The 25,038-nt window shown below is 37.7% G+C and overlaps 3 protein-coding genes across 3 annotated transcripts; 1 reads left to right on the top strand and 2 right to left on the bottom strand.

Annotated features, from left to right (window-relative positions):
* Window positions 1-3,856: 3,856 nt before the first annotated feature.
* On the bottom strand, window positions 3,857-4,816 carry LOC124225521 (olfactory receptor 51G1-like). The gene has a single exon (XM_046638207.1). The coding sequence runs from the start codon at window positions 4,814-4,816 to the stop codon at window positions 3,857-3,859; it is 960 nt and encodes a 319-aa protein (XP_046494163.1).
* A 13,083-nt stretch (window positions 4,817-17,899) lies between these two features.
* On the top strand, window positions 17,900-18,844 carry LOC124225320 (olfactory receptor 52E1-like). The gene has a single exon (XM_046637933.1). It carries the CDS (start codon window positions 17,903-17,905, stop codon window positions 18,842-18,844), a length of 942 nt encoding a protein of 313 aa, XP_046493889.1. The 5' UTR covers window positions 17,900-17,902.
* A 1,961-nt stretch (window positions 18,845-20,805) lies between these two features.
* LOC124225520 (olfactory receptor 52D1-like) lies at window positions 20,806-25,010 on the bottom strand. Its single transcript, XM_046638206.1, has 2 exons — window positions 24,040-25,010; window positions 20,806-20,845 (listed from the first exon to the last, which is right to left on the bottom strand). The coding sequence occupies exons 1-2, from the start codon at window positions 25,008-25,010 to the stop codon at window positions 20,806-20,808; spliced, it is 1,011 nt and encodes a 336-aa protein (XP_046494162.1).
* Between the last annotated feature and the right edge of the window lie 28 nt (window positions 25,011-25,038).

Here is a 25,038-nt window from a genome sequence, read left to right as displayed (position 1 = left end):
ATATAGTCAGCTGTTAATTTTTCCAACTCTGGTTTTGATCTCTGCAATATTGGTTTAATTATAACACCTAACGACTCTATCATCCATTCACTCAGCTCAGATATTGTTTATTGCTTACATGTTATAACTTACCAATATTCATACACTTATGTTTAATACATTCAATTGAGAATTGGCTTTTTTTAGGAATTGGTGACCTTAATAGAAGTAGTAATTCTCATGAAGAAAATTGACTCCATTACTACACAAATTCACCATCCACTGATAGTCTATGAAAACAAGAGGCTATTTGTACCTTACCACTAGAAAGACCCTCACAACTCCATCTTCAGAGGTCTCCTTATGAAATTACCAGGGAAATGTTTTGAACTTACTGTCTTCACTGGCACTGAATGCCTCAGAATTCTCCTTATACCTTAATTCCTACAATATTAGTTTAAATCACCTTGACGTCATCTAAGTTTGATATGATCAAGGATCCCAAACTTAGAGGATTATCATTAGTCAATGCAACCATACTCTTTTGTCATATGGTCTATATATTTCTCAGGTATACAAAGAAAGGAAATTTAAAAAGAAAACTATTTCGCCACTGTCAATTCTTTGAGAAACCTTAGGTCATAAGCTCAATTTTAAATGATTCACTAGGATGGGGAGAATGTGATGGGCAAATATCCACATTAAGAGGTGTGGATAGAGCACTACCTAGACCACAAAACCCGAGAGTGGATAAAAATATGAAAATCAGAGTGTCTTCTGGAAGAAGGGCAAGCTTAGTCTATTTTCCACATCTACCTTGCTCTGTGTGCTGACCATAATGGATTGCATCAACAGGTCCTTTTGCTCTCTGGCTTCTGGTTTGACTTGGTCAAACCTTCCTTGACAGGGAACAGAAATACAGAAGAACATAAAGTTGGGATGTTTACTCCCCGGACTCCCCACCAAGCCTTCATTTGGGCTTCCTCATGGTGGCTGCATCTCTCAACAAGTGTCCTTCTCCACATGTTGCCCTTTCTGAGTTCTAGTAAATTCTTTTTCCTTTGCCACTTCAGGCCTAGTGATGGCAGCAAACTCCCAACTGGAATATACACATATGTAAATATGTATTCTTCCTTCTTGGTTTTCCTAAATCCTGCCCACATATTTTCAATGGCTCCTGACCCCCTTATCAAATTCTCATTGTCCAGTTTGAGCATGGCATCTGTTTACTGACAGAACCTTAATTAATGCAAAGCAGAAATGTCTACTTCACTTACATGTACACTTCTCTCTGTCCCATTCTCTCTCTGTTTCTGTGTTCATCATCGTTGCTATCATTATCTGTAAGTTTATTACATGTTGAAGTTTACTATACGTAATCTTTTCTTCATTGTTTTCTTGCAAGAAGCCTCATGCCCATTTTTTGGTTAATCAGGCCAAAAGTCCTTTTTCTCCCCCCAAAATGAGGAGTCACCACAAAGAAGCCAGTTGCCCAAGTGTAAGACAGAATGCTTCAGATAAGTCTTTGTAGACTTCATTTTTCTATATGTGACAATGAGAAAAAACTGGGACTGAAGAAGGGTAAGGAGAAGACAGGGAGAAAATCAGCTCAGAAAAGAAGGAGATAAGAGGTCTCTTTTACAAAGAAAAGTTGAATAAATTCCTTAAGTGGCAATGCACATAGAGCAAAGTACATGGGAACCACCTATGATTTGCCCTGGAGCTTGGACTGTTGTGGAAAATGAGACCACATAGTCAGAATGGAAGAAATAATGTCTTTGTCATCTATAAGCCATAACTGAATGTATTTATTTATTCTTTTTGGTTTATTCTCTAGCACTAACTGGACTCTTTTACTATAATTCTACTTTCCTATCTCATTCCATGTTTAAAGTATATTTTCATAGAGTTTTGATACTTTTTTGGTTTTTTGGAGGAAGATTGGCCCTGAGCTAACATCTGTGCCCATCTTCCTTTATTTTATATGTGGGACACCTGCTGCAGCATGGCTTATAATGGTGCTAGGTCTGTGCCCAAGATCTGAACTGGCAAACCCTGGGACACCAAAGCAGAGTGTGTGAACTTAACCACTACACCACCAGGCTGGTCTTGATTTTTGCTCTTTTAAATTCATTTGGAACCGAAAAGTTTGTTGTCTATTTCTTTATTCTGTTTTTTGAGATAAGTTTACTCCTTAAATGATTTTCATAAATCATAGTTATTATGGTTTTTAATTCTTTTCATTGTTTTCTATATTCTTCATTCTTTTCAGGTTATCCTAGCCATAATATTCTATAAGATGTGTTTGTGTACATTTTTCAGCTTCCTGTTATTTAACCAAGGTAAGCAGCGTTTTTTACGGGAGGGAGGGTGTGATTTAAAATAGTGTTGTACAAAAATAATTAGTTTGGGTTCTCTTTGAACCCTCTAATTATCCCAGACCCATTTCAATTCTCCCATTAGAATGTAAACTTTAAGAAGCTTGAGTATTGAAAATTAGTTTGTTCTTTTCCCCTTATTTCCTAGGGAATCGTGTTAGATAGTAAGACTTGTGGGCAGTCACAGTTCGTGGTGACATTTTGGCATCTCTCTTGCTCTAATTTGTTTAAAGTTCTGCACATGAAATATTCTGCCTAATAGAAGTATACACTAATTTGGTGAAAATAATCCATAACCAATCTATAAATGAACACTGGGGTGAGTTTATTATGAGCCAGATCTGAGGACTAGTTCAGCCCAGGGCCTTCCTTCTCCAAGAAAGGAAGAGCACTAAAGAAGTGAAATGTACAGTGGGGTTCTATAGCATGAAAGAGCATGCATCACATATGATTGAAATGTCACTTTTACAATAGTCACACGATTGCTCTTTTGGCACAGCGATTGATGGACACAGCAGGTAGTAGGTCTGCTGTCTCAGCAGACACAGCAGGTAGCCCATGTGTTGTCTCCAGCTGGGTGGTCACAGGGTGAGCGCAGCATCGATTGCTAACCTAGGGAGAGATGTTCATCCTCAAGGAAACGCCAATGTGGGGGAATTTGCACCTTTATCTTTCTTGTCTTAGGGACATAGCAAATGCTTAAAGCAGATATACAATGCATGCTCAATGGCCATATGAGGCCCTTTTGGAAAAACAAGGTCAAGTAGAATTAGGTTTACACCAAATGGCGTCCTTATATACTCCAATATATCCTATTGCTTGCCGTTTGCTTGCCACTAACCAAGGGATTTTGGTATATATTTTTTTACCCCATTTCAGGATGAGTATACAGACCCTTTGGTATGAAGTCTTGATTTGTCTTGTGAGTTTTCTCCATGAGAGAAAACTAATTCTTTGCATTTGTTGCCCAAGCTTTTTCTGAAATTGACTCTAATAGAAGTAAAGGAAACACAGATATGCAATCTTTTCAGTTATCCCATCTCTAAAATCAAGCATCCATTTAATTATGATTTGGCTCAAAGTCTGGAGAATGAGATCTACTTTGCCTAAATGGAAATAAAATGTGCTAAGTTACCAGTGCCAACTCTGCTACATATTATTTCTGTCACTTTTGAATAGTAACTAACTTCTCTAAGTCTTAGTTTTAATATGAAAAATTGGACTTCTCTTCAAACCTGAGTGGAAAATATCTCCATAAATTACTTGAATGAAATAAATTTCCTCTCTCTGAACATCCTGGCACTAGGATTTTGAGGTACTTTAAAGCTAAGAAATAATGATACAAAAAATTGCAAATTTTTTCTTGAAGGGACAAGTTGAATTTGTGAAATATCATGGAACTATTATGCACCAAATGTATACAAGAAGTTCTGAACAGGTTATCTTCAGGATGAATAAAATTGATGCAAAGGTCAAAATAATAGGGAATCTTATGCCTTCTAAGTGTGAGCAAGCCCAACTCTTTTGGCTGATAATATCCTTAGGAAGCCTTGGCGAATCTGCTTTGTCTTGATGCTATAAATAATTGGGTTGAGTACTGGTGGAACTAACAGGTAAATATTGGCCATGGTTATGTGGATAATGGGGGAGGAGTGTTTTGCAAAGCGATGCGCTAAGGAGAGCCCTATCATTGGCACGTACAGAATGAGCACAGCACAAATGTGGGAGGCACACGTATTGAGGGCTTTGAGCTTCCCTCCCTGGGATGCAATGCCTAGCACAGAGTGGAGGATAAAAGCATAAGACAAAAATATTCCTAGAGAATCTATACCCCAATAAAATGCAACAACAAACAAGTCATACGAAATGTTGAATGAGATGTCAGTACAGGCCAAACGAATGACATCTTGATGCAAGCAGAAAGAGTGGGAAAGAACATGGGAGTGACAGAAGGAAAATGTGGGAATACGAGCAAGAACAACAGGGAGGACAATGGAGCATCTGATTACAATGAAGATTCCTATATAGATAATGCGTTGTGGGGTAAGTTTGCTGGAATACCTCAAAGGATCGCAAATGGCAATATACCGATCAAAAGCCATGGCTAGGAGCACAGCTGACTCCATCAGAGAAAAAGTATGAATAAAATACATCTGGGCTACACAAGCATTCACTTCAATCTCTCTGGCCTCAAACCATAAGATTTTCAGTACAGTGGGCAGGGTGGAGATGGACATGCCTATGTCAGTGAAGGACAGCATGGCCAGGAAGTAGTACATGGGCTCGTGGAGACCCTTGTCAGTGTGGATGATGTGAAGAATTGTGCAGTTGCCCACTATTCCAATCAGGTAGAATGCACAAAAGGGAATGGATATAAAGTGATGAAGATTCTCATAGCCAGGAATTCCAGTGAGGTAGAATGAAGGAGAATGTCGAATACTGGCATTAGAGATTGTCATGAGGCTGTCCCAAGCGGCCATTTTCTCACATAAATATGTAGACTCCTAGGAGGAAGAAAAACACACAAATATTGAGAAGATAGTAACATGTCTCTCTGTTAAGTTTTTTCTTAACACTTACTGCTTTGTAGAGACATTATATGTACAATTTGGAGAATGACTTTGAAAAATTATCCAGAATTGCTAACTTCTTTTAATATATTACTGTTTAAGACTCAAAATGGTTTATGGTTATTATATAGTTATATGCCAACTTTTTTTTCCTATCGATTCTGAGTTCTGAGTCCTTAATAAGTTGCTTTTCCTTCCCCTAAGTTTATAAAGTATGCTCCTGTTTTCTATTGCTATTTGGATAGGATTGTTTGTTTCTATGTACTTCTAGATTCATCATTTACTTGCCACTATTTTTGTGTATAATGTTAAGTAAGAATATTTTGCAAGACCCTGACCTCTCCATGTCGAGAATTCTTTTACATTTGTTAAGGAATCTTGGTGGAAACCTTTTAGAATGAATGTCAGAAAAAACTCAGTCAATAAATGCTTGGCATTAGTTTGCTCCAATAGAGAAAACCCACAAGATTAATCGAGTCATGTCACAGCATATGTATAGATACTTCAAAAAGCATTGCGTATTCACTGAGTGTGGTTAGTAATTAGAGAGGTAGATAAATCAGCCCTCAAAATTTCTTATCAGAAATTTATGCAATCAGAAGTGCACCCATCCATGAGTAAATAGCACTTACCTCATTTACTAAATCTTAGGTGTCTGGAGTTTGGTTTCTCTTTCACGTTCTACACCAAGATTCATTTACGTGTACCTGCACTGCAATGAAGCCAGAATTTTACTTAAGTGAATGTTATAATTTGTTCCAGGGATACAATTGATTTGTGAGCTGTATCAACCTTGTTGATCCTGGAACTTCCCTTTTGTTGTCACTAAAACTTACAACTGGATTTCGAATTCTCCCATCTGTGGACACGGCATTGGGCCATCTCTGACAGACACAATAAAAATATCAGCCACATGATCCCCAGGGTATTAGATTGAACTTAGCCCACCCCTAGACTGTGATACAGTGACCCATTATAATTGCAACAATCTGGTGCCATTCTCTTGACTTTCTTGTTCTTGCTCCTTTGCTCATTGTTTTAATGTATTTAATTACAACGGGAATAAACCATATCTCACAATACTGTATATAATCAAATTAAACAATATATGAAAATATTTACCATAGTCCACTTACAATTTGAATTTTTATGTTTTACTTCCCATATCTATAACTTAAAATAACTGAATGACATCAAAGAAAGGCACATTATAGATAAGTAAACCGAGGCTTAGAGACTTAAAGGCTTTGCCCAAAGTCACATACGTACAATAGCTTTACTAAATATCAATTTCAGGTCTCTGCTCATTTAGATGGACATTTTCCAGAATAGTGGATGTCTCACCTATCCAGCTTCTGCAGCTATGTGACAAGCATACTCAGAGATTGAAGCTCTAGCCATATGCCTAGCATCACGTGCTGTCCCTAACACCACAGCGATATTAAAACAATCAACTAAATCAGTTCCTTCAGATACTTAATTACCTCAGTGTTTTACTAATCTATTCTTTTACAGCCATGCTTTCCTCCTGTTGCAACAGCAGTACAACATCCTAGGTCTGTTACTAAAGCCCCTGTCATTTAACCATCTGTCCCTTATTCCTCATGACTCGATGATTCTTTCATAAGAAAATTTGGCTATTAATGGAGGTCTCTACATAGTTTAAAAAAACAGATACTATTATCCAATTCCTTAAGTTTATTCATTAGTCATAATCATATCCTAGTATCTAAAAGTACTTTTAGACATCTTAAAATTATTTATATATTTTTTTATCATATTTGAACCACTAAATATCTACCTGAGATCAACAGTGACTGTGTGATATATGAATGGTCTGAGGTTCAGAAATGCCTGTGAGCAAACTAAAGAAAGCTTATGATTAGAATTCAAGCCCTTGCTTCTAAAGCTTCTATTAACTTCTACTGAAATATTTTCGTTCTATGTTCAGAAACTAACCTCAGTTCTATACTGAAATGACCCAGTAGCACAAATTAGAAATTAGAGTGGTAGATATAATTCTTCTCACTCGGACTGCAGAGCATTTTCGCCAGGCTTCTGTGAGTAATATTCTTGTCCTCTCCTGCAAATGCCTCCAAGTTTTAACTGAACATGAGCTGTCCTCTCACTTTTCTGTAGTGTTTCACCAAAAAGATAAGCCTAGAATAAAACTGAGGGAGGCAGGTCTTGAAAGGAAAAGCTTTTGCTGGTCAGAGAAGCGAGTGAAGGGAGGAGTGTTGTGAGAATATCTGCAACAAGAAGGCCACCTTAGGAAGTTGTGGTGGTCCACAAAGGGTTAGGAAGAAAGAAGACAATCAGCTGCATTTTGTGACTTTTTTTAACTGACAGAGATGGTCCTCTAACATCATGGCAGCTACTCAATTACAATGGCAGATGGAAGCATCCTTGAGAAGAGGAAGTGAGCCCCATGTGAAGCAGAAGTGGAGAGGAGAAACTTCCAAGCTAGACCTTTGGCTTGTGACCTTATAACACAGTGAAACACAAGTGAACTTCCTGTGGTGAGAGTTGAGAGACTAAAATTTGGACATAGGAATGTGTACATATTCTAGAGACAAGGCCTGAAAATAAGTGAATGAATAATATCATCCTTCAAGGACTGTGAATCAATTGGAATTTTCTAAAAATTATGTGAAAAAGGATTGCAAGAACACAATGGGGTGCATAATCTTTTTCCTCACCTCACCTCATGTCCTTTTAATCTGGCATCCTACCCAACACCCAGCTGCAGCTGAAATAGCTCTAGTCAAGTTAATTAATGATCTCTAAGTCACCAAATCTAAAAAATCTCTGCCCTTATCATAATACAACTCTCAGTAACATGTGAAAAGTTTACTATTTTCTCATTTGAACATGCTTTTCCCCACATATTTTTGAAAGCACACGTCCTTTTTTTCCCTCCTATCTCACTAGAGGATCTTTCACTCTCTCTCTCTCTCTCTTTTTTAAATCTTCATTGGGTTTTCTTCCACTGCCAGATTTCTAAATGTTGTCATAAGTACCCCAGGTGTTACTTCTTCTTTTATTTATTTTATATAACTACACTCTTTTCCTAAGATATTTTATCTAATAATGTAGCTTTAAAAACTACCTATACAGTGGTAACTTCACTGTGCATCCCCATCCTTGACCTTTCTACTGATCTTCAAACTGGTGTATCCAACAGTCTACTGTATATCTTTGATTGCATATACAAAAGGCACAGCAAACATCACATGGCCAAAAATGAATTCTTGATACCTGCCTTAATATTTCCATAGTAATAAATGTAACTCTTGCCGTACCATTGGTCAAAACTAGGTATTGTCCTTAATTATTCAAATCTTTTTACCCCTATCCAATTCATCAACACGTACTTTTGTTTCTATGTCTGAAGTATTTTAATTTATTAACTTCAGCTCTTTACCACTGTCACGATTTCTCTTCTATGCTATTTAAGTAGCTTCTTGACTCACTTCATTCTTTCCTCTCATCTGCCATTCTGCTCAAATCAATTTCCTTATTGCAGATACTGAATTCTAAAAGACATGGGCAAGTAAAGATATTCCTGTGCTTCAAATGTGCTGGTTGCTTCCTATTGCTCTCAGAATAAAAGGAAATCCATTGCCATTACTTATAAAATCCTTCTTCCTCATGTATGAAAAAAGAGAGGTAGATTTATACTTGGTTTTGCCCCCATGCCACTTCCTCCTCACTTTTTGTTCCCAGGCTTAAACCTCACAGATGCCTCTCTCATAGCTTTACCATTTCTGACCTGAAAGCATGTTGTCGTCACCCTTCTTCACCAAACTACAGACATTCTTTCCTTCCATTACATAAGAGTTCAAGCCTCTTTCTCAACACTCTGTTCAAATACTCTGCCTGTTTACTTTCAATAGCCAACCACATCTCATCTCCAGTTGTCGGATCACTCTTTTATTTCCCTTACAAAATTCACTCACTTTTCAGCTAACCAGAATCCCATATCTCCAACTACCCAAAGCCAATCTCTTTTCTTTGGCCCACATTTTCTTCCCTTCTTTCCATTAACAAATTGACAATTGTTTTCCCACCCAACTTTGCTGTTCTACCCCACAACAAACTTATTCAAGTCTCAATGCCGCTTCTGTTTCCCCATGACTTAATGAACTTTCATTACTTTGCCTTCTTGCTCATAAAGTGCTCAAGTTTAAGATGATGTTTCCTAAGAGGTATAGAAGGTTATCAGTTTATCCATCTGTGATAAAAGAAGCTTGCCATTTTTTTCTGATTGTATTGGGGCCCTGGAAGCCTGGGGGAACCATAGTTACTAATGTTGCATTAAGAAGTAGGGACCTGTGGGCCTAAGGGACAAAAGTTGCTCAGGATGAGACAGTGGGAATTTCCACGGGAACAGAGAGGGCCTAAGGGAGTCTCAAGAGGGACAGGATCAAGGAAACCCTGACTCTCCCTCTGATGGCTAGCTGAGCTTAGATAAACAACGAGGATGAGTGTCTTCCAATTTAGTAAAGCCCTAAATAGAACAAAGGGACTACGGAATTAAAATGAACTAGAACTGGGAAGGTCCTAGAAACAACCCAGACTATGGGATGGGATCCCATAGGTATCTTCCTCACATGTAAAGATGAATCAGAAATAGATACATTCACAGAGTGACTGATATATGTTCAAATAATCTCAAATCATGATTTGATTAAGGATATCTGAGATTATTAGGCCCAATAGCCATCTGCTAGAAGTAAAATATAAATCCTCTGAACTGGAATAACGTTAGATAGCATTATCCTAGGCCTAAAATTATTTCTACTTTATTTTACAAAAAATATTCGGCATTAGTCTAACTAAGCAGGGAAAGAAGCAAATAGATGTTACATAAAACAAAAATAAACATCAAACAAAGAAAGAAAAACAGAAGAATAAACATAGGGGATACAATAACAGAGTTTTCAAAAATCTTTATAAATAACTATGATTAAACACATTCAAGAAAATGAAAGATAAGATTGAAATGCTCAGAAAGAAATTGGAACATTTTTGAAAGATTAAAATGGAAATTCTATAACTGAAAAAAATTTAAAAAACAAAATTATGAAATTAAGAGGCTTTACTTCAATATTGTGCGGGAACTATATAATTGAGAAGTTAAGTAAATGCCCAAAGTTATGGAGTTACTATGTAGTAAAGCCAAGATTTAAATATGCAATCTAGAACTATAGCTAAGTCTCTTACCTCCATTTATAGTCCAGTAAAAATCCTAAGCCGACAAATTAATTTAAATTGTTACATTTGGAAAGTTCCCCAGAAATCAAGGAAAATCAAATAAATACTAAAATAGACATCATTTTTTCCTGGAAAGATACACATTATATCAAAAGCAGAATTTTTGAGAATGAATTTCCATTGTAAATCCACCACACAATGATGTTTCAATCAGTGATCAAGCACATACACAATGGTGTCCCATAAGATTTGTACCATATAGCCTAGGTGTGTAGTAGGCTAGAGCACCTAAGTTTGTGTAAGTGCACTCTGATGTTCACACAACAATTAAATTTCCTAAGGACACATTTCTCAGAATGCATCCCTGTCATTAAGACATACATATACATATATATATATGTATATATATCACAACAAGAGAAAAACACTACAAACACTATACGTGAGGTATAGTAGAAACAAACAAATCTTTAAGACAGAATAATGGCCCCTAATGAGGTTCTGGAGCCAACTCTAATGTAGGGGAAGGGGGATTTCCCCACATCCTGATATCAAACCTCTTAATCTCAAGTTTGCTTGCCCAATGTACAGCATGTCAAACACTGAAGAGACATCTGTGCTTGGAGATAGAGAAAGATCTACTCAAATTGGCCAAAACAAGTAGGTGGGAGCCTGAGTTTGCTCAAATCTGCCTCCCCAAGAACAGAACGCACCGAGTTTTTATAGAGCTAAGGAGCTTGGAAGGAGGAGCTTCAGAGAAAGAAACTGTCACTTCCAATGAGCCCCGGGGCAATCTGACTTCTGGGCTTCAAAGGCAGTGGAGGGCCAGGCATCCGGTGATCATAACCTCCCCAAAGGCATTCTCTTTCTTCTGCAAAACAAGCTCACAAATCCTCAAGAGACCTGAGTCACTCTTCTGATCTACTGGCTACAAATTGCAGGTTCCAATGACCCTCTGCAACTCTGGATGCCAACTGAAAGTCCAGGTTGTTACCTGTACTTCTGACAGATTGGCTATAAATCAGAGGTTCTCACAACCTTTGTCTTGGGTCCAATTAATTTGCTAGAGTGGCTCTGAGAACTCAGGAAACCCACTGACTGACTAGATCACCAGTTTATTATAAAATAATATATATGACTCAGGAACAGCCAGATAGAAGAGGTGTGTAGGCCAATATATGGGGAAATGATTTAGAGCTTCCATGCCCTCTCTGAGCGCACCACTCTACCCAAAACTCCACAGGTTCGCAAACCTGGAAGCTTTCCAAACCCTGTCCTTTGAGTTTTTATGGAGGCTTCATTACACTGGCACAGTTGATTAAATCATTGGCCATTGGTGATTGCCTCAACCTTCCGCCTCTCTCCCCTCCCTGGAAATCAGGGGGAGGGGACTGAAGGTTCCAACCTTCTATTCATATTTGATTCCCCTGACAACCAGCCCCCATCCTGGGGTGTGGTCCGAAACTCATCTCATTAACATAATAAGAGACGCCTTTATTGCTCCCATCACAAAAACTTCCAAAGGTTTGGGGAGCTCTGTGCTAGAAATGAGGATGAAGACCAAATATATATTTCTTATTGTAAATCACAATATCACAGTCCCCCAAATATGTCCACATCCTAGCCTCAGGAACCTGTGAATGTACTACTTTACATGGTAAAAGAGAATTTAGGTTGCAGATAGAATTAGGGTTTATAATCATCTGACCTTAAAACAGATTATTCCGGATTATCTAAGTGGGTTCAATGTAATAATAAAGGTCCTTAAAAGCGGAAATGAGGAGCAGCAGAAAAGAATGTAGGAGAATGTGAGAAACACTTGACAAGCTGCTAAAGACAATGTTTGTGTCCGTCCAAAATTCATATGTTGAAATCCAATGCCCCATGTGATGATATTTAGAGGTGGGGCTTGTAAGAGGTGATTAGGTCATAAAAGTGGAGCCCTCATGAATGGAATTAATGCCTTTTTAAAGGAGAAGCCAGAGTTCCCTGGCCCCTTTTGTCACGTGAGGACACAGTAAGAAGGCTGTCATCTATGAAACAGGATGTGAGTTCTCAGGAGACACTGAATCTTCTTGTGCCTTGATCTTGGACTTCCCAGCCCCTAGAATCATGAGAAATAAATCTCTTGTTCATCAGCCTCCTAATTTATAGTATTCTGGTATAGCAATCCAAAGGGACTAAGACACCAGCCACTGCCAGCCTTGAAGATGGAAGGAGTCCATGAGCCAAGGAATGTGGGCAGCCTCCTGAAGCTGAAGAAGTAAAGAAAAAAGATTCACCTCTAAAGCTTCCAGAAAAGAATCCTACCCTATTGACATCTTGATGTTAGCTATGTGACTTATGTTTTGAATTTCTAACCTACAAAACTATAAGTAGTTTATTATAAATTTCTTAAATAAATAAATTTGTTTAAGCCTCTAAATTTGTGATAATTTATTGTGGTAGCAATAGGAAACTAATGCAACTCCTATAGAATTAAATTCATAGATAGAATATTTGGAAAAAGACAGTAGACTTGCTCTAATTAATATTTAACACTGCACATAAAATTATAAAATATTTCCAGCACAAATACACACAAAAACTGCTACATAACAGGTCATAAAGCAATTAAGAAGTTACCAATAATGAATAAATATAAGAAAATGAAAAAAATTTTGGATATGTTAGAGGATTAGTGTAGAATTGTCAAAAATATGTATAATACATTTTAGAAGAAGTAACAGATGAGAAGGTATAATATTTGGATAAATAACGACCAATAATTTCAAAAATTAAAATAAAACATTAAACAACAGATTTATAGGGCAAATGGTATATTGAAGATAGTATTTTTTAAAGAATTACAATATTACAGAGACAATTAATTATTGTCAAATCACTATCAAAGTCAAGGCAAACATTCTAAAATTTCGGAAGAGTAAAACTGTATCACTTACACAGTGATAATAATCATATTGAAATTGGAATTTCCACAGCGGCGCTAGATCCAAGAGAGCACTAAAGCAATATTTGCAAATACTTGTAGGTATTCTCATTTCCTGACAAGAGTTTCCCACTGTGAACTTAGATTTTCTAAATATATATAAATAGAAAACAGCTATTAAAAAGATTTCATCTCTATTCTTTCATTTGTGTATGTTGTTACTCCCTTTTCATCTAATCTAACTGATAACTACTTGAAGGAAATAAAACACTTATTTCCTCTGTTTTCTTTGTGTATTTGAGATCCTTAAATATCTGAGAGTGATTATCATAACTTGTTAGAAGGACTGAGAAGGCATGCAAGTATATTTATGTATTATCAGTAAATTAAACAAATTAACTATTGATAATCCGGTAATGTGCTTGTTTTGTCTGTAGCGTTGTTTTGGTATACAAAACAAAACAAGTTATTGAGTTGATTTAAATACGGCTGCTTAAATGAAATGGCAGCTGTGGGCTATCCTGATCACCAGCCTCTGTCTGAGAACCTCTTTTGGTGTTTATCTTGTTGGATGATAACTCTCTGAATTGTAAGTTTGTGGAAGTCTGAATTTTCTCAATTTTGCCCACACCTTTGTTTCTGTGAAACTTGCATTTTCCTTGACAACACCATACAGGCTTCAGCTTCAGTGTCTTTGCATTTGCTGTTCCCTCTGCCTGGAATGGTCTCTAGGCATCACTCCACTCCCAATTCCACATAGCTTGCTTCCTCATCCCCTAACCCTTACTTAAATATCACATTCTTAGTGACAGTTCCTCTGTCTATGTTACTTAGAATTGTGAAACGTTACTATCACCATCAACCCCTTTTCCCAGCTTTATGCTTCAACACAGCTCACGTTGTGATCTATACACTTATTCTGTCTTTTGTCCTCTTCTTACTAGAGAAAAGGCATTTAACTAATCTGTTTACTACTATATGGACAGTGCCTAAAAGAGTGCCTGACACATAGTAGATGGTCAGTGCATATTTATTTAACTCATCAGTGAATGAATCACGACACTGATGTATCCTTCTGGGTATGCAAGATCAATCTCCTTCACGCATGGAAAATCCTCTACATGGATTTGCCCAGTGGCACAGTGGTTAAGTTCACACATTCCACTTCAGCGGCCCGGGGTTCGCCACTTCAGATCCTGGGTGCAGCCCTACACACCTCTTGTCAAGCCATGCTGTGGCAGATGTCCCACATATAAAGTAGAGGAAGATGGGCACAGATGTTAGCTCAGGGCCATTCTTCCTCAGCAAAAAGAGGAGGATTGGTGGCAGATGTTAACTCAGGGTTAATCTTCCTCAAAAAAAAAAAAAAAATGCCCTCTACAATGGCAGCCTGAAAACTCAGCTGCACATCATTGTGTGAACATCTCTCTTCTCTATTTCTGTCTCCTCATCAGTAAAATGGAATAGTAACCTCATATGATGGTAGGACTAGAGGAGACTAAAACTCATTTGAAAAATATCCTCATTTTACAGGTTTCAAAATTGCATTTGAGAACATAAGGCAATTTATACAAGGTTTTATATAAGTAGTCAGTGGGAGAGTGATGACAAAATCTCTAGCCTCTATCCTCTGGATTTTCATCTCTGCTTTCAGTCACTGACGGGAAACCTCCACTGGAATGACATCATAGATTTAGGTATGATTCAAAATTGTATGCATTTCTTCACATTAGGATGGATAGTGCAATTATGCTATTGAGTCATTATGATGAAGTTTTAGTGTACTTCTTTGCCTTTTTAGCATTTCAATTATAATAAATATCCAGTCAATACGGTAGTTGCACAATTCTAAGAAGATATACTTGGATTTACTGCACTCATTAGCTTGTTACATATTTGGGGCCTGGACCAGCCGCACTCACTCACCTTGAGGAGTTCAGTATTAAGAACCTAGAACAAATTCCAAGAACTCTGTTGAAAAAAAATGTTTAAAGATTTTACAGGAATAAAAAAATAATAATTTCCCCCCTGGAAATACATAATCTTGAATTTGGGAGTTTGTGTCCAGAATCAAGACATGGGCTATCCATGTCTGGGGGCATCCTAGTTCACTAGAAAAGGAGTTAATTCAGGTTTCAGAGCTTTGTAGTCTCCACTCTCCCCAGAGTGTTGTAATATATGCAATGCTCTCACTCTGGGGGCTGTGCCCACAGTATAAAAAATCTTCCCACTGATGGAGTTCAGGAGGATGCTGGGGGAGATTTGGTAACTTCTCATGTGTCCCTGCTGGTAAGTAAGGTTTTAAACAAGTGGCTCCTTATCTGTAGCAGCTGAGCACAAGGAAAGAGTGGTAGATGTTACAATAGGAGGAAGAAAGGAAACCTTCCCGACTGAGGGAAGGGGATAAGGGAACTGACTGTAACAACGTATTTGCATAATCTTTTACATAAACTTAAGCAACTGCGGCCTTCTTTCCAATACATTCTTATACAACCTCTGTGTGTAGCTCCTGTATCTTTTGACACCTTTGACCTTCTTTCTGTGCATGAGAGCTCTTCCCTGACCCGGATCCAGTCTACGCACTGATGTATCAAGATTCTTTCTCTTCATGTTTGCTGCCTCTTTCTCCCTGTTATCTCTTCCTCAATCCTTTCTAATCTAGTCTAAAGGTTGGCTGAAGGCCCCCATCCTGAGACTATGTTTGACACAGAGGGAGAACCATAATTGAACTTACCTGAAACTATTCAGCAATTCAATCTTACCAATTACAACCTAGTAAAACACAGCTAAACCCACTTGCTACTTTCCTCCAACCAGAAGGTAGTCCTAGTCATTTTGGAATAGTTCAGTCTCCAAGTGCGTAGTGCAAATGTCCATGAAAATGATAATCAGATGTACCAAATTGTAAACATAGTTCTCTAGTTTACCATGTTCTTATCAATAGGTTTACCAATAACTGTAACTATAACTTTTTTGATAACCCATTTGGGTCACACAAACCTTGCAATAACCTGCAGTGTAGGCGTTTTAGCTTCATTTTATAGGTGAGGAATTTCAGAGTGAAAGAAGGAAAATAATTTAACCAAAGAGCAACAGGCATTGGCTTCATTTTTTAATGCGTGCTTCTAAACATTATGCAATCCGCCACACGCTAAAGTCTAAATGAGCTGAACCCAAGTCACAGAAAATAAATACAATTACAGGATTCTACTTTATCCCCTTCCCAAATGCTCTTCATTAAATGTCATTCCTTTCATATCGTCATCTATGTTCAAATTAGAGAGAGTTTTCTACATAGTTCACATTGCTTTGATAAAATCTGTCTTCCATTTTCCCAATCTAGTAATTTATTTGCCTTTGACTAATTATCTTAACTGAAGTTTGTTGTATCCTTCTTGTATCTGTGATCAAATTCTCCTTTCAAGGATTTCTTAAGCGACTTGTCTAACACCCAGGCTGCAATGCATGCTTCCAAGACACACATATGCAGCACGTACACACACACACACACACATATACACAATTTCGTTCCCAGAAATGCTATCCCAATACAGTTTTTCTGTCTAATGCAGCTCGTTCCTGCTTTGTACAGTGCTTTGGAGTCTCACAGAATACTCAGCAAAGGAACAAAGAAAAGGCTTGATTCTTATTTCTTCTGAGCACTTCTAAGTGTCGGACCCTGTTTCTCGTGTGTGTAGAGTAGATAGATAGATCTATCTATCTATAGAAAGTGAGCTTGTATATGTGTCTGAAAGAGAAAGAAAGAGCTCTTGATTGCATTGTTCTTAGAATTATTAAGGTGCTATACATTGATGATAACTCATATAGTAAGAGAAATGATGGATTAAGTTTCCAGGAATGGTTTGTATATGTTAACTTACTTTACCTGACAATTTTGTGATATTTTACAAACCTGAACATTAATGTTTACACGCACATGTGTAAATCTGTGTTTCCTTCTGGACAGTCAATCAGGAGGGAGATACTGAAATGGCAAGGCTCTATATGCCTATCATCAGAACGGAAATGAAAAGGGAGCTGCACATTTCATTCTAAGCAGATCCAGATTGAAGATTATCCTGAGATAAGGTTTTCCACGGCTTCATTAATAAAACCTCAAGGCCGATTTGTTCTCCGATATTGGCACCAGCAAGAAAGAAGAGGACAGAGATATTTATGGCATGATATGGCGTGAGAAATGTCTTTGGGGACTTAAACTAGGAGTCTTGCATGTATCCAAAATTGTCCTAGAAAGCTCTGGTTTGTTGTACTTATGGTTTCCTTGAAGAGTGTAATAGATATGTACACCTCAGAAATGTTTTGCATGCAAATTCATAATGATAATCATCGTGTTTAAGCTATTTTCATATTTGTACATCAAGTATGTAGTCATAAGTCAAAGAATTTTTCTATAAAATAATGCTCAAGATTTTCAGGGAAATATTTTGTGCATCCAAGTAGCACAGGAATATTATCTTAACTATTATTTAACTAATTTAAATGGATGATTTGTATAACTGTTTCAACCACTAAAACTTTAAGTTGCATCAGGACAGAAACCTTCTCTAATTCATCTTTTGTGCTCAGTCTTAGCATTACATACTACATATGTAGTAGATACCCAGGCAATGTCTGTTGAACTAAAATATTGAATTTAATTGTATGGATTTGATGAAGTACCTTGACATATTGCAGACACATTTAACAATGAAATTTCTTATGCTATCAGGTCTCTGTGATGCAGCAATATGGGTAAATATGATAGAAGTTTCACTATTTTCTTCATTTTCTCTGTGCACAAAGCAAGGATGAGAACTACTCAGTGAAGGATGGCCTTAATTAATACCACCCTATTTCATCCCTACTCTTTCCTCCTTCGGGGGATCCCTGGACTGGAACATATGCATATCTGGATGGGTTTCCCTTTCTTTGCTGTGTACCTGACAGCTGTACTTGGGAATATCAGCATTCTTTTTGTGATTCACACTGAGACTAGCCTCCATCAGCCCATGTTCTACTTCCTGGCCATTCTGTCATCTATTGACCTGGGCCTGTCCACATCCACCATTCCCAAAATGCTTGGCATTTTCTGGTTCAACCTGAGAGAAATCACTTTTGAGGGCTGCCTCATCCAGATGTTCTTCATCCACTTATGCACTGGCATGGAGTCAGCTGTGCTTGTGGCCATGGCCTATGATCGCTACGTGGCCATCTGTAACCCTCTTCACTACACACTTGTGCTGACAAATAGGGTGGTATTCATCATTGCATTGGTAATCCTACTGAGGCCTTTGTCTTTTATTATACCCTTTGTTCTACTCATCCTATGGTTACCATTTTGTGGACACCATATTATCCCTCACACTTATTGTGAGCACATGGGAATTGCCCGCCTATCCTGTGCCAGCATCAGGGTCAACATCATCTATGGCTTATGTGCCATTTCTATCCTGATGTTTGACATCATAGCCATTGTCATTTCTTATGTTCAGGTCCTTCGTGCTGTCTTTCGGCTGCCTTCCCATGATGCCCGGCTCAAAGCACTCAGTACCTGTGGCTCTCATGTGTGTGTCATGTTAGTTTTCTATACCCCTGCATTTTTCTCATTCATGACCCATAGATTTGGCCAGAATATACCACACTACATCCACATCCTTCTAGCCAATTTCTACATAGTCGTTCCACCTGCTCTCAACCCTATAATCTATGGTGTCAGAACTAAACAGATTAGAGAACAGGTGCTGAAAGTATTTTCCAAGAAAAAAACATAGCTCTAGTAGAGTGAAATTAAAGAAGAGAGTGACATTAACTCTCTGTCTTCAGAATAGAATGAGAACATGTAGAAGTTAAGCAGGACTATATTAGGGGAGGCATGACAGCCTCCTTCTCAAACCCAGAAATGGAAAGTTAAGCCCATGTCAAATGCATGAATAAAGGTATTTTATAATTTCCCATCGTTTGGAAATAATTTGGACTTCTCATATGGAAGAAAACAAATTCTTTGTTCTGCTTCCATTACAATTGAGCACATCACATTCCATAGTCACTGTCAGTTTAAATGAAAACAAACCAGAAAGAAAAGAAAACACAAACAAATGAACAAAATCTACAAAGCCCTGCAAATCTTGCTGTAAACAAAAATAGTGTATCGTCCTGACTCGTACTTGTCTCCAAAATAGTATGTTCTGGAACATTTCCAATATGCCTGGACTCCTCATCAAAAAGAATATTATTCTTGACTTTGCCATGTTAGTGTTGGAAGATATGAAATTGACACTGTGAATATGTCATGTCAGAAAGGTGGGGATTTTCCACCGTGAACGCAATTGCAGAAACTTGGAGATCTTGGTAAATTTGTAGTCATTTTTGTTTTAAAGCTGTGTTGTGTTACATATTTGATGGATGGGTATGTATAGAACCTCACCTACAGATACCTCTTTTCAAACTAACAATTCTTTTTCAAACAGTTTTGTCTCTGTGTCTTCTTTTGCCAATTTATAGAGGAGTTTCACTATTATAAAATGTTGGAAGCCTTAGTGATGTTCCAAGTCCAGTATTACCCAAGTGTGTGTGTGTGTGTGTGTGTGTGTGTGTGTGTGTGTGTGTGTGTGTTTAAGATGGAACTCTAGCTCCATGTGACATCACTTACCATTCTCTAGTTTTGTGTGGCAGTGTTGACATCATCTGTAGAAAGGATTCAAGGGAAAATATGTTTGAAAATCCTGGCCAACAAAACTAAGTTTTCAGCTATATTGTTATTGCAAGACTTCTCAGAGCTTCTAATAAACAAATATTCGTTTGAAACTTCCAGATGATATTGGCTTCAGAATGCTCCTTAGACCATCCCTAACACTCATATTCTGTCAAATGCACTTTAGAAAAAAAATCGTACTTCTTTTTATTTCAACAGAAAACACAATATCATAAATTCTTAGGGGGAGTTTGTATTAATTCACATCACACCTTGAACTTGAAAATTTTTTAAAATAATATTTATGTTGCATATTTATAGGTACAAGTGGTTTTTCCTGCAACTCTATTGTGACATTGAATTCAACTCTTTATATCCATTTATTCTACTTTGAAATGGACTCTAATTATATGGCCCTGATTATATCTTGAATGATTTGGAATGTGTTCATTCCATTTATATGCTTTGGCTAATTTGTGCAGAATTGGTATTTAGTCTTTAAAAGTTTGGTAGAATTCACCAGTGCAGCCATATGAGCCTGGTATTTTCTCTGTTAGAAGGCTTCTAAATACAGATTCAACTGATTTTGTAGGTAAATGACTATTCAGGTCATACATTTCTTCCTGCTATTGCTATAAATGTCCTCACTGAATGCATCACAAGATTCACATTCACTTTACCTTGTGTTCAGGGTTTGGGCTGATGAGTCAGAATGTTTTTCTTAATGACTAGCACACTATCAGCTTTAGATCATCCCTTTGTTCCAATGCCACAGATAAGGCCACTCTCCAGGTTCTTGACACTCTCTCAGGAGTAGAAAACTGTTACTCCTTATTTGAGCCCAGCTAGTCTGGAGGTAGGAGCTGGGGATCTTATATTACCGATTGTGCTGGTTCAGCCTGTCTAAGGCAGTGCTGTGTTTCTGAGCCTTCTTACTTATTCTGCCCAGCCCCTCGTGCTGTGGGAAGCTTCTGATGTACCCACCTCAGCCTGGGCTTATACAGTTTGTTTCTGCTCCCTTCCCCCAGCATCAGGGGGGCTTCACTTGTGCTCTGCCTTCAGTGGCTGAAGGATATAGTGCCTTAAGGGAAAAGAACCAGGTGAAGTGCCATTCACGGTCTACAGAAGTTGCTATTCCCTCTACCAGGTCTGTTCCATGATGAAGGCCTTCTCAGGCCTCTAGTCCTGCCCTCAGACTTTCTCATGGGTACCTGGTCCAGGTCTAGGGAGAAAAACCTGAGTGGGTGTGAATTCCCCTTTGTGTCACACACAGGACTCCCAGCCGTTCTATGTTCTCACTTTGAGAAATTTATTTAATGGTTTAAACAAATTCTTTCTACTAGCTTATTTGGCATCTGGCATCTGCCTCTGGTAAGCACAGGCTTGTGTTCCATCTTTCTTGGGAGTTCCCTGTCTTTGCTTAGATTTTTGGTTAGTCAGTTGCTCTGTGATTTTAGTTATTTGACAGGTTCCAGAAAATGGTAGGTATTTGATTATCCAGCAGATTTGGTTTTTTTTCTCTCATAAAGTCTTGGGTAACACTCTTTCTATATCCTTAGTGAAAACTGTAAGTCTAGGTAGGAATTTTAAATCATTTTGTATCCTCTGAGTGGAAGGACATCTATGTGTCTATTGTCAACTTCCTACAACTGTATTTCTCAAAGAGTGGCCTGTGGCCCACTGAATCACAAATATCCAGGATGATTGATGAAAACCAAATGAGATTTTATTTATGGGATACACTACAGAGGTTTTTGAATCTGCTAATCTTAGAGTGGGCCTGAACAATCTGCATTTTTATGAGGCTTCAAGCCTTCTAAAGTTTGAGAACTATCATCCTGAAAAGTCAGGACTTGATTATTAACCAAATTGATGGATGGAAAAAATGGGATAATCTTTAGGAAGAGAGACGGTTGAATGCAGTATTGACTAACTCAAAACTGGATACCATCTTCCCCCCAACACACGTACACACACCCACACATCTGACTCGAACTAATCCACAGGTAACTGTTTCATTAGCAACCTGATGTTCCTACTGTCTTATCTTCTGGACTGTTTTCTGACTTTTTAAACTTTCAAAACTTTCTAATTAGCCTTGACTGATTATCTACTTTTTACTTCCATTATAGTACTTGTCACATTGATATATCATAATGTAATGTAAGTAGATAAAGTGTAGTGGTTAAGAATGCAGACCTGGTGCCAAACATCCTAGGTTCAAATCCTGGCTTGACTTTTAACCATCTCTGTGACCATGGGAAAGTCAACTAACTTCTGTATTCCTCAGTTCCCTTGTTTGTAAAATAACAATATTAATGCTACAATTCTTGTCTAATTTGGTGAGAATTTAATGGGCTAATGTATGTAAAGAACTGAGCAGGGACTATGAGAATGTAAGCATTATATAAGTTTTAGATATTATTATATTGAAAAGAAATATTTATACGTCTGAATCAACTTTATCAAACTACTGGAATGAAATGTTTCTACCCTAGTCTTCATGTTCATGTATTGTAAATCCCACCCTTTTTCCACACCCTTATTTGCTACGTGTTCAGGAGAAGCTATACATTTGAAAATTCGGTCAAAATAAACTGAGTAAGTTTAATTAAGACATTCTCACCCCAGCACGCAGACATTTCCTGGAGTGAAACTTTCTAAAGTAGTCATGTGTTTTCCAATGCTCCTCCACATGGTAAGCCTGTTTTGATTAGAAATATATGCCTAACTCTGGGGTTCAGTTACAGTGTTCACTGACTCTCTAACAACTAGCTCCTCCAAAACAATCTTCATCCCTAAGAAAGGTGATATTTTGAACTCACACCTGCCACACCTTTTTTTAATCTCAATCTTTTCAGGAATCATATGGGAGAGAAAAGATATATATATTATGTGTACCTCTGAGGTCCTAAAACTAATTATAAACCTTTCCTTAGGCTTCTCTGTATCCCCAGTGAATTCTGATCAATAGTTAAACACTGGCTAAATGAATCTAAATCAAGGGTGGTTATGGAGGATGGGGTGAACAGTAGCAAGAATTTTTATACCTACGCCTGTGTGGAGCTGTGTTCCTGAGTGCCCTATTCAGTGAGATTTGGCTGTTTGTGTGATCATTGTGAAATTATAGGAAAATTATGACTTTAGAGCTAGACAGACTTCAAATTTGAGCTTCTCTACTCACCAACCATTAAACACAAGCTTGTTGAGCTATTTATCATGAGGGTATTTATGATAATTAGCTGTAAAAAATATTCTGAGATTTAAGTGACTATGTATACAAAACTCACAATAAAGAGCTGGAATCTAGTAAATCTTTACTAAATATCGATTCTTTTCCAAGTTTTAACTTGACGTTTGAAATACTTGACTGAAATATTTTCCCAACGATCAACTAATTTCTCTGTGTCTTAGTTTGCACACTTGCAGCTCAATATTAGCTACATCTAAGAATTACCTAAGGAACGTTAAAACATGGATGCCTAAACACTACGCCCACTACAGTTTTGCCTTCTATAATGTTTTTTCGTGTCTGAGTTTTATCATTCACCAAATTACCTATGATATTTATTCGTGTGAAACTACCCAACACCAAACAAAGTAATAGAATTTAACGATAGAGAGAAAAGGTGATTACCTAAAATTAATGACAATTTGGCGAATAATAGATTTCTTCAAAGTAATAATAGATTGCAGAAGAGTGTATGATAATGACTTCAAAAGGCTACAGAAATATAATAACTGGAGAATGGAATTGCATAGTTAGAAAAGTATTCCTATAATTCAAGAGAGGGTGAAATAAAAAAAAACTTTTTTTAGATAACAGAGAAGTTAGCACCAAGAGTCTTTCACTAGGAAAGTGTTGCAGTCTGTACTTGAGAAAGAAGGACATTTAGTCAAAAAGGAAGGACTGAGAAAAAATGAAGGGAAATTTCTAAATCTGATAGTACGTCTCAAATTGTAAACCAAAGATATGCGATTATAGATAATGTTGATTTAAAGTTTCTCTGTTTTAGCGTCAGATGATTCTAATTTTTTTTTTGTTTAGGAAATGTTATTTTAATATTTTGACAAAGAGACCTTGGTAATATATCTGCATCAGTGTAATAATTGTTACAACGTAGGATATATATTTGGATGAGTTACTTCTCATAGACAAACCTTAGACTTTGGACAATTAAAAAGGATCTTGGTGAAGAAACCACACATTAAAAATAGAAAATATAATGTTTCTTCAGATATTACTTAGCAATAAAAAGGATTTATTTCAGAGACTTTGAAAAAATGAAAAATTTAAGGAATCGGTCCCATATCTTCTTGGTCCTTACCCCATAGATAATAGGGTTCACCATGGGTGGGACCAGAAGATAGATGTTGGCCACAAATATGTGTACATGCGGAGCCACATGGTGTCCAAACCTGTGGGTGAGAAAAGAGAAGAAGGCTGGAGTGTAGGACACTAAGATGACACAGACATGGGAGCCACAGGTGCCCAAGGTCTTGAGTCGGGCATCCTTGGAGGGGAGGTGGAAGACAGTGTGGAGTATGAGAACATAAGAACAAATAATCAATATGAAGTCCACTCCTCCCGTGAGGAAGGCAACGATGAGGCTGTAGGCTTTGCGGATTCTTGTCTCAGCACAGGCAATCTTGATGAGGGCCATGAACTCACAGTAGGTGTGGGAGATAATATTGGTTCTGCAGTAGGGTAGCCAACGTAGCAGGAAGGGGTGAGGACTGAGAAGTGCTGTGCCTCGGAATACAATAGCTAGACCCATCCCCCCAATTGAAGAGTGGGTCAGAATAGCTGAATGTCTTAATGGATTACAAATGGCTACATAACGGTCAAAAGCCATGGCCAGGAAGAAGCCGGACTCCGTGGTGGAGAAAGAGTGAATCAAGAACACTTGGGTGAGGCAGGCTTCAATGGGAATCTCTCTGTCATGGAACCAAAAGAGGCTGAGAAGTTTGGGCACAGCTGTAGTACACACAATAAGGTCAGCCACAGCCAGCATGCAGAGGAAGAGGTACATTGGCTCTTGGAGGCTGGAGTCTGTCTTGATGATAAAGAGAAGAGAGCAGTTTCCCAGTAGGGCTAAAATGTAGACCATACAAAAAGGGATTGAGATCCAGATGTGGGCAGCTTCCAACCCAGGACTGCCAATGAGAATGAAGGTTGATGGATGGACATCTGTCTTATTGTATGCTGACATTGTAAGCATCAGATGTTTTTGCTTTCTCTTCATGGATTTTCCTCTAAAGAAAACAAATAAT

Source organism: Equus quagga, chromosome 14 (genome assembly GCF_021613505.1).
Source record: "Equus quagga isolate Etosha38 chromosome 14, UCLA_HA_Equagga_1.0, whole genome shotgun sequence".
NCBI lineage: Eukaryota > Metazoa > Chordata > Mammalia > Perissodactyla > Equidae > Equus > Equus quagga.
Note: the sequence above shows the minus strand (reverse complement) of the source record. Positions and strands in the feature narration are given on the sequence as shown.

Bases quoted from the DNA above. Each gene is read 5' to 3' on its own strand.
- LOC124225521 (XM_046638207.1), bottom strand. From the start codon at position 4,816: ATGACAATCTCTAATGCCAGTATTCGACATTCTCCTTCATTCTACCTC.
- LOC124225320 (XM_046637933.1), top strand. From the start codon at position 17,903: ATGGCCTTAATTAATACCACCCTATTTCATCCCTACTCTTTCCTCCTT.
- LOC124225520 (XM_046638206.1), bottom strand. From the start codon at position 25,010: ATGAAGAGAAAGCAAAAACATCTGATGCTTACAATGTCAGCATACAAT. The intron at 20,846-24,039 runs GTCTCTGAAATA...TTTTCCCTTAAG, and splicing joins AAATTTTTCATTTTTTCAAA to GCACTATATCCTTCAGCCAC.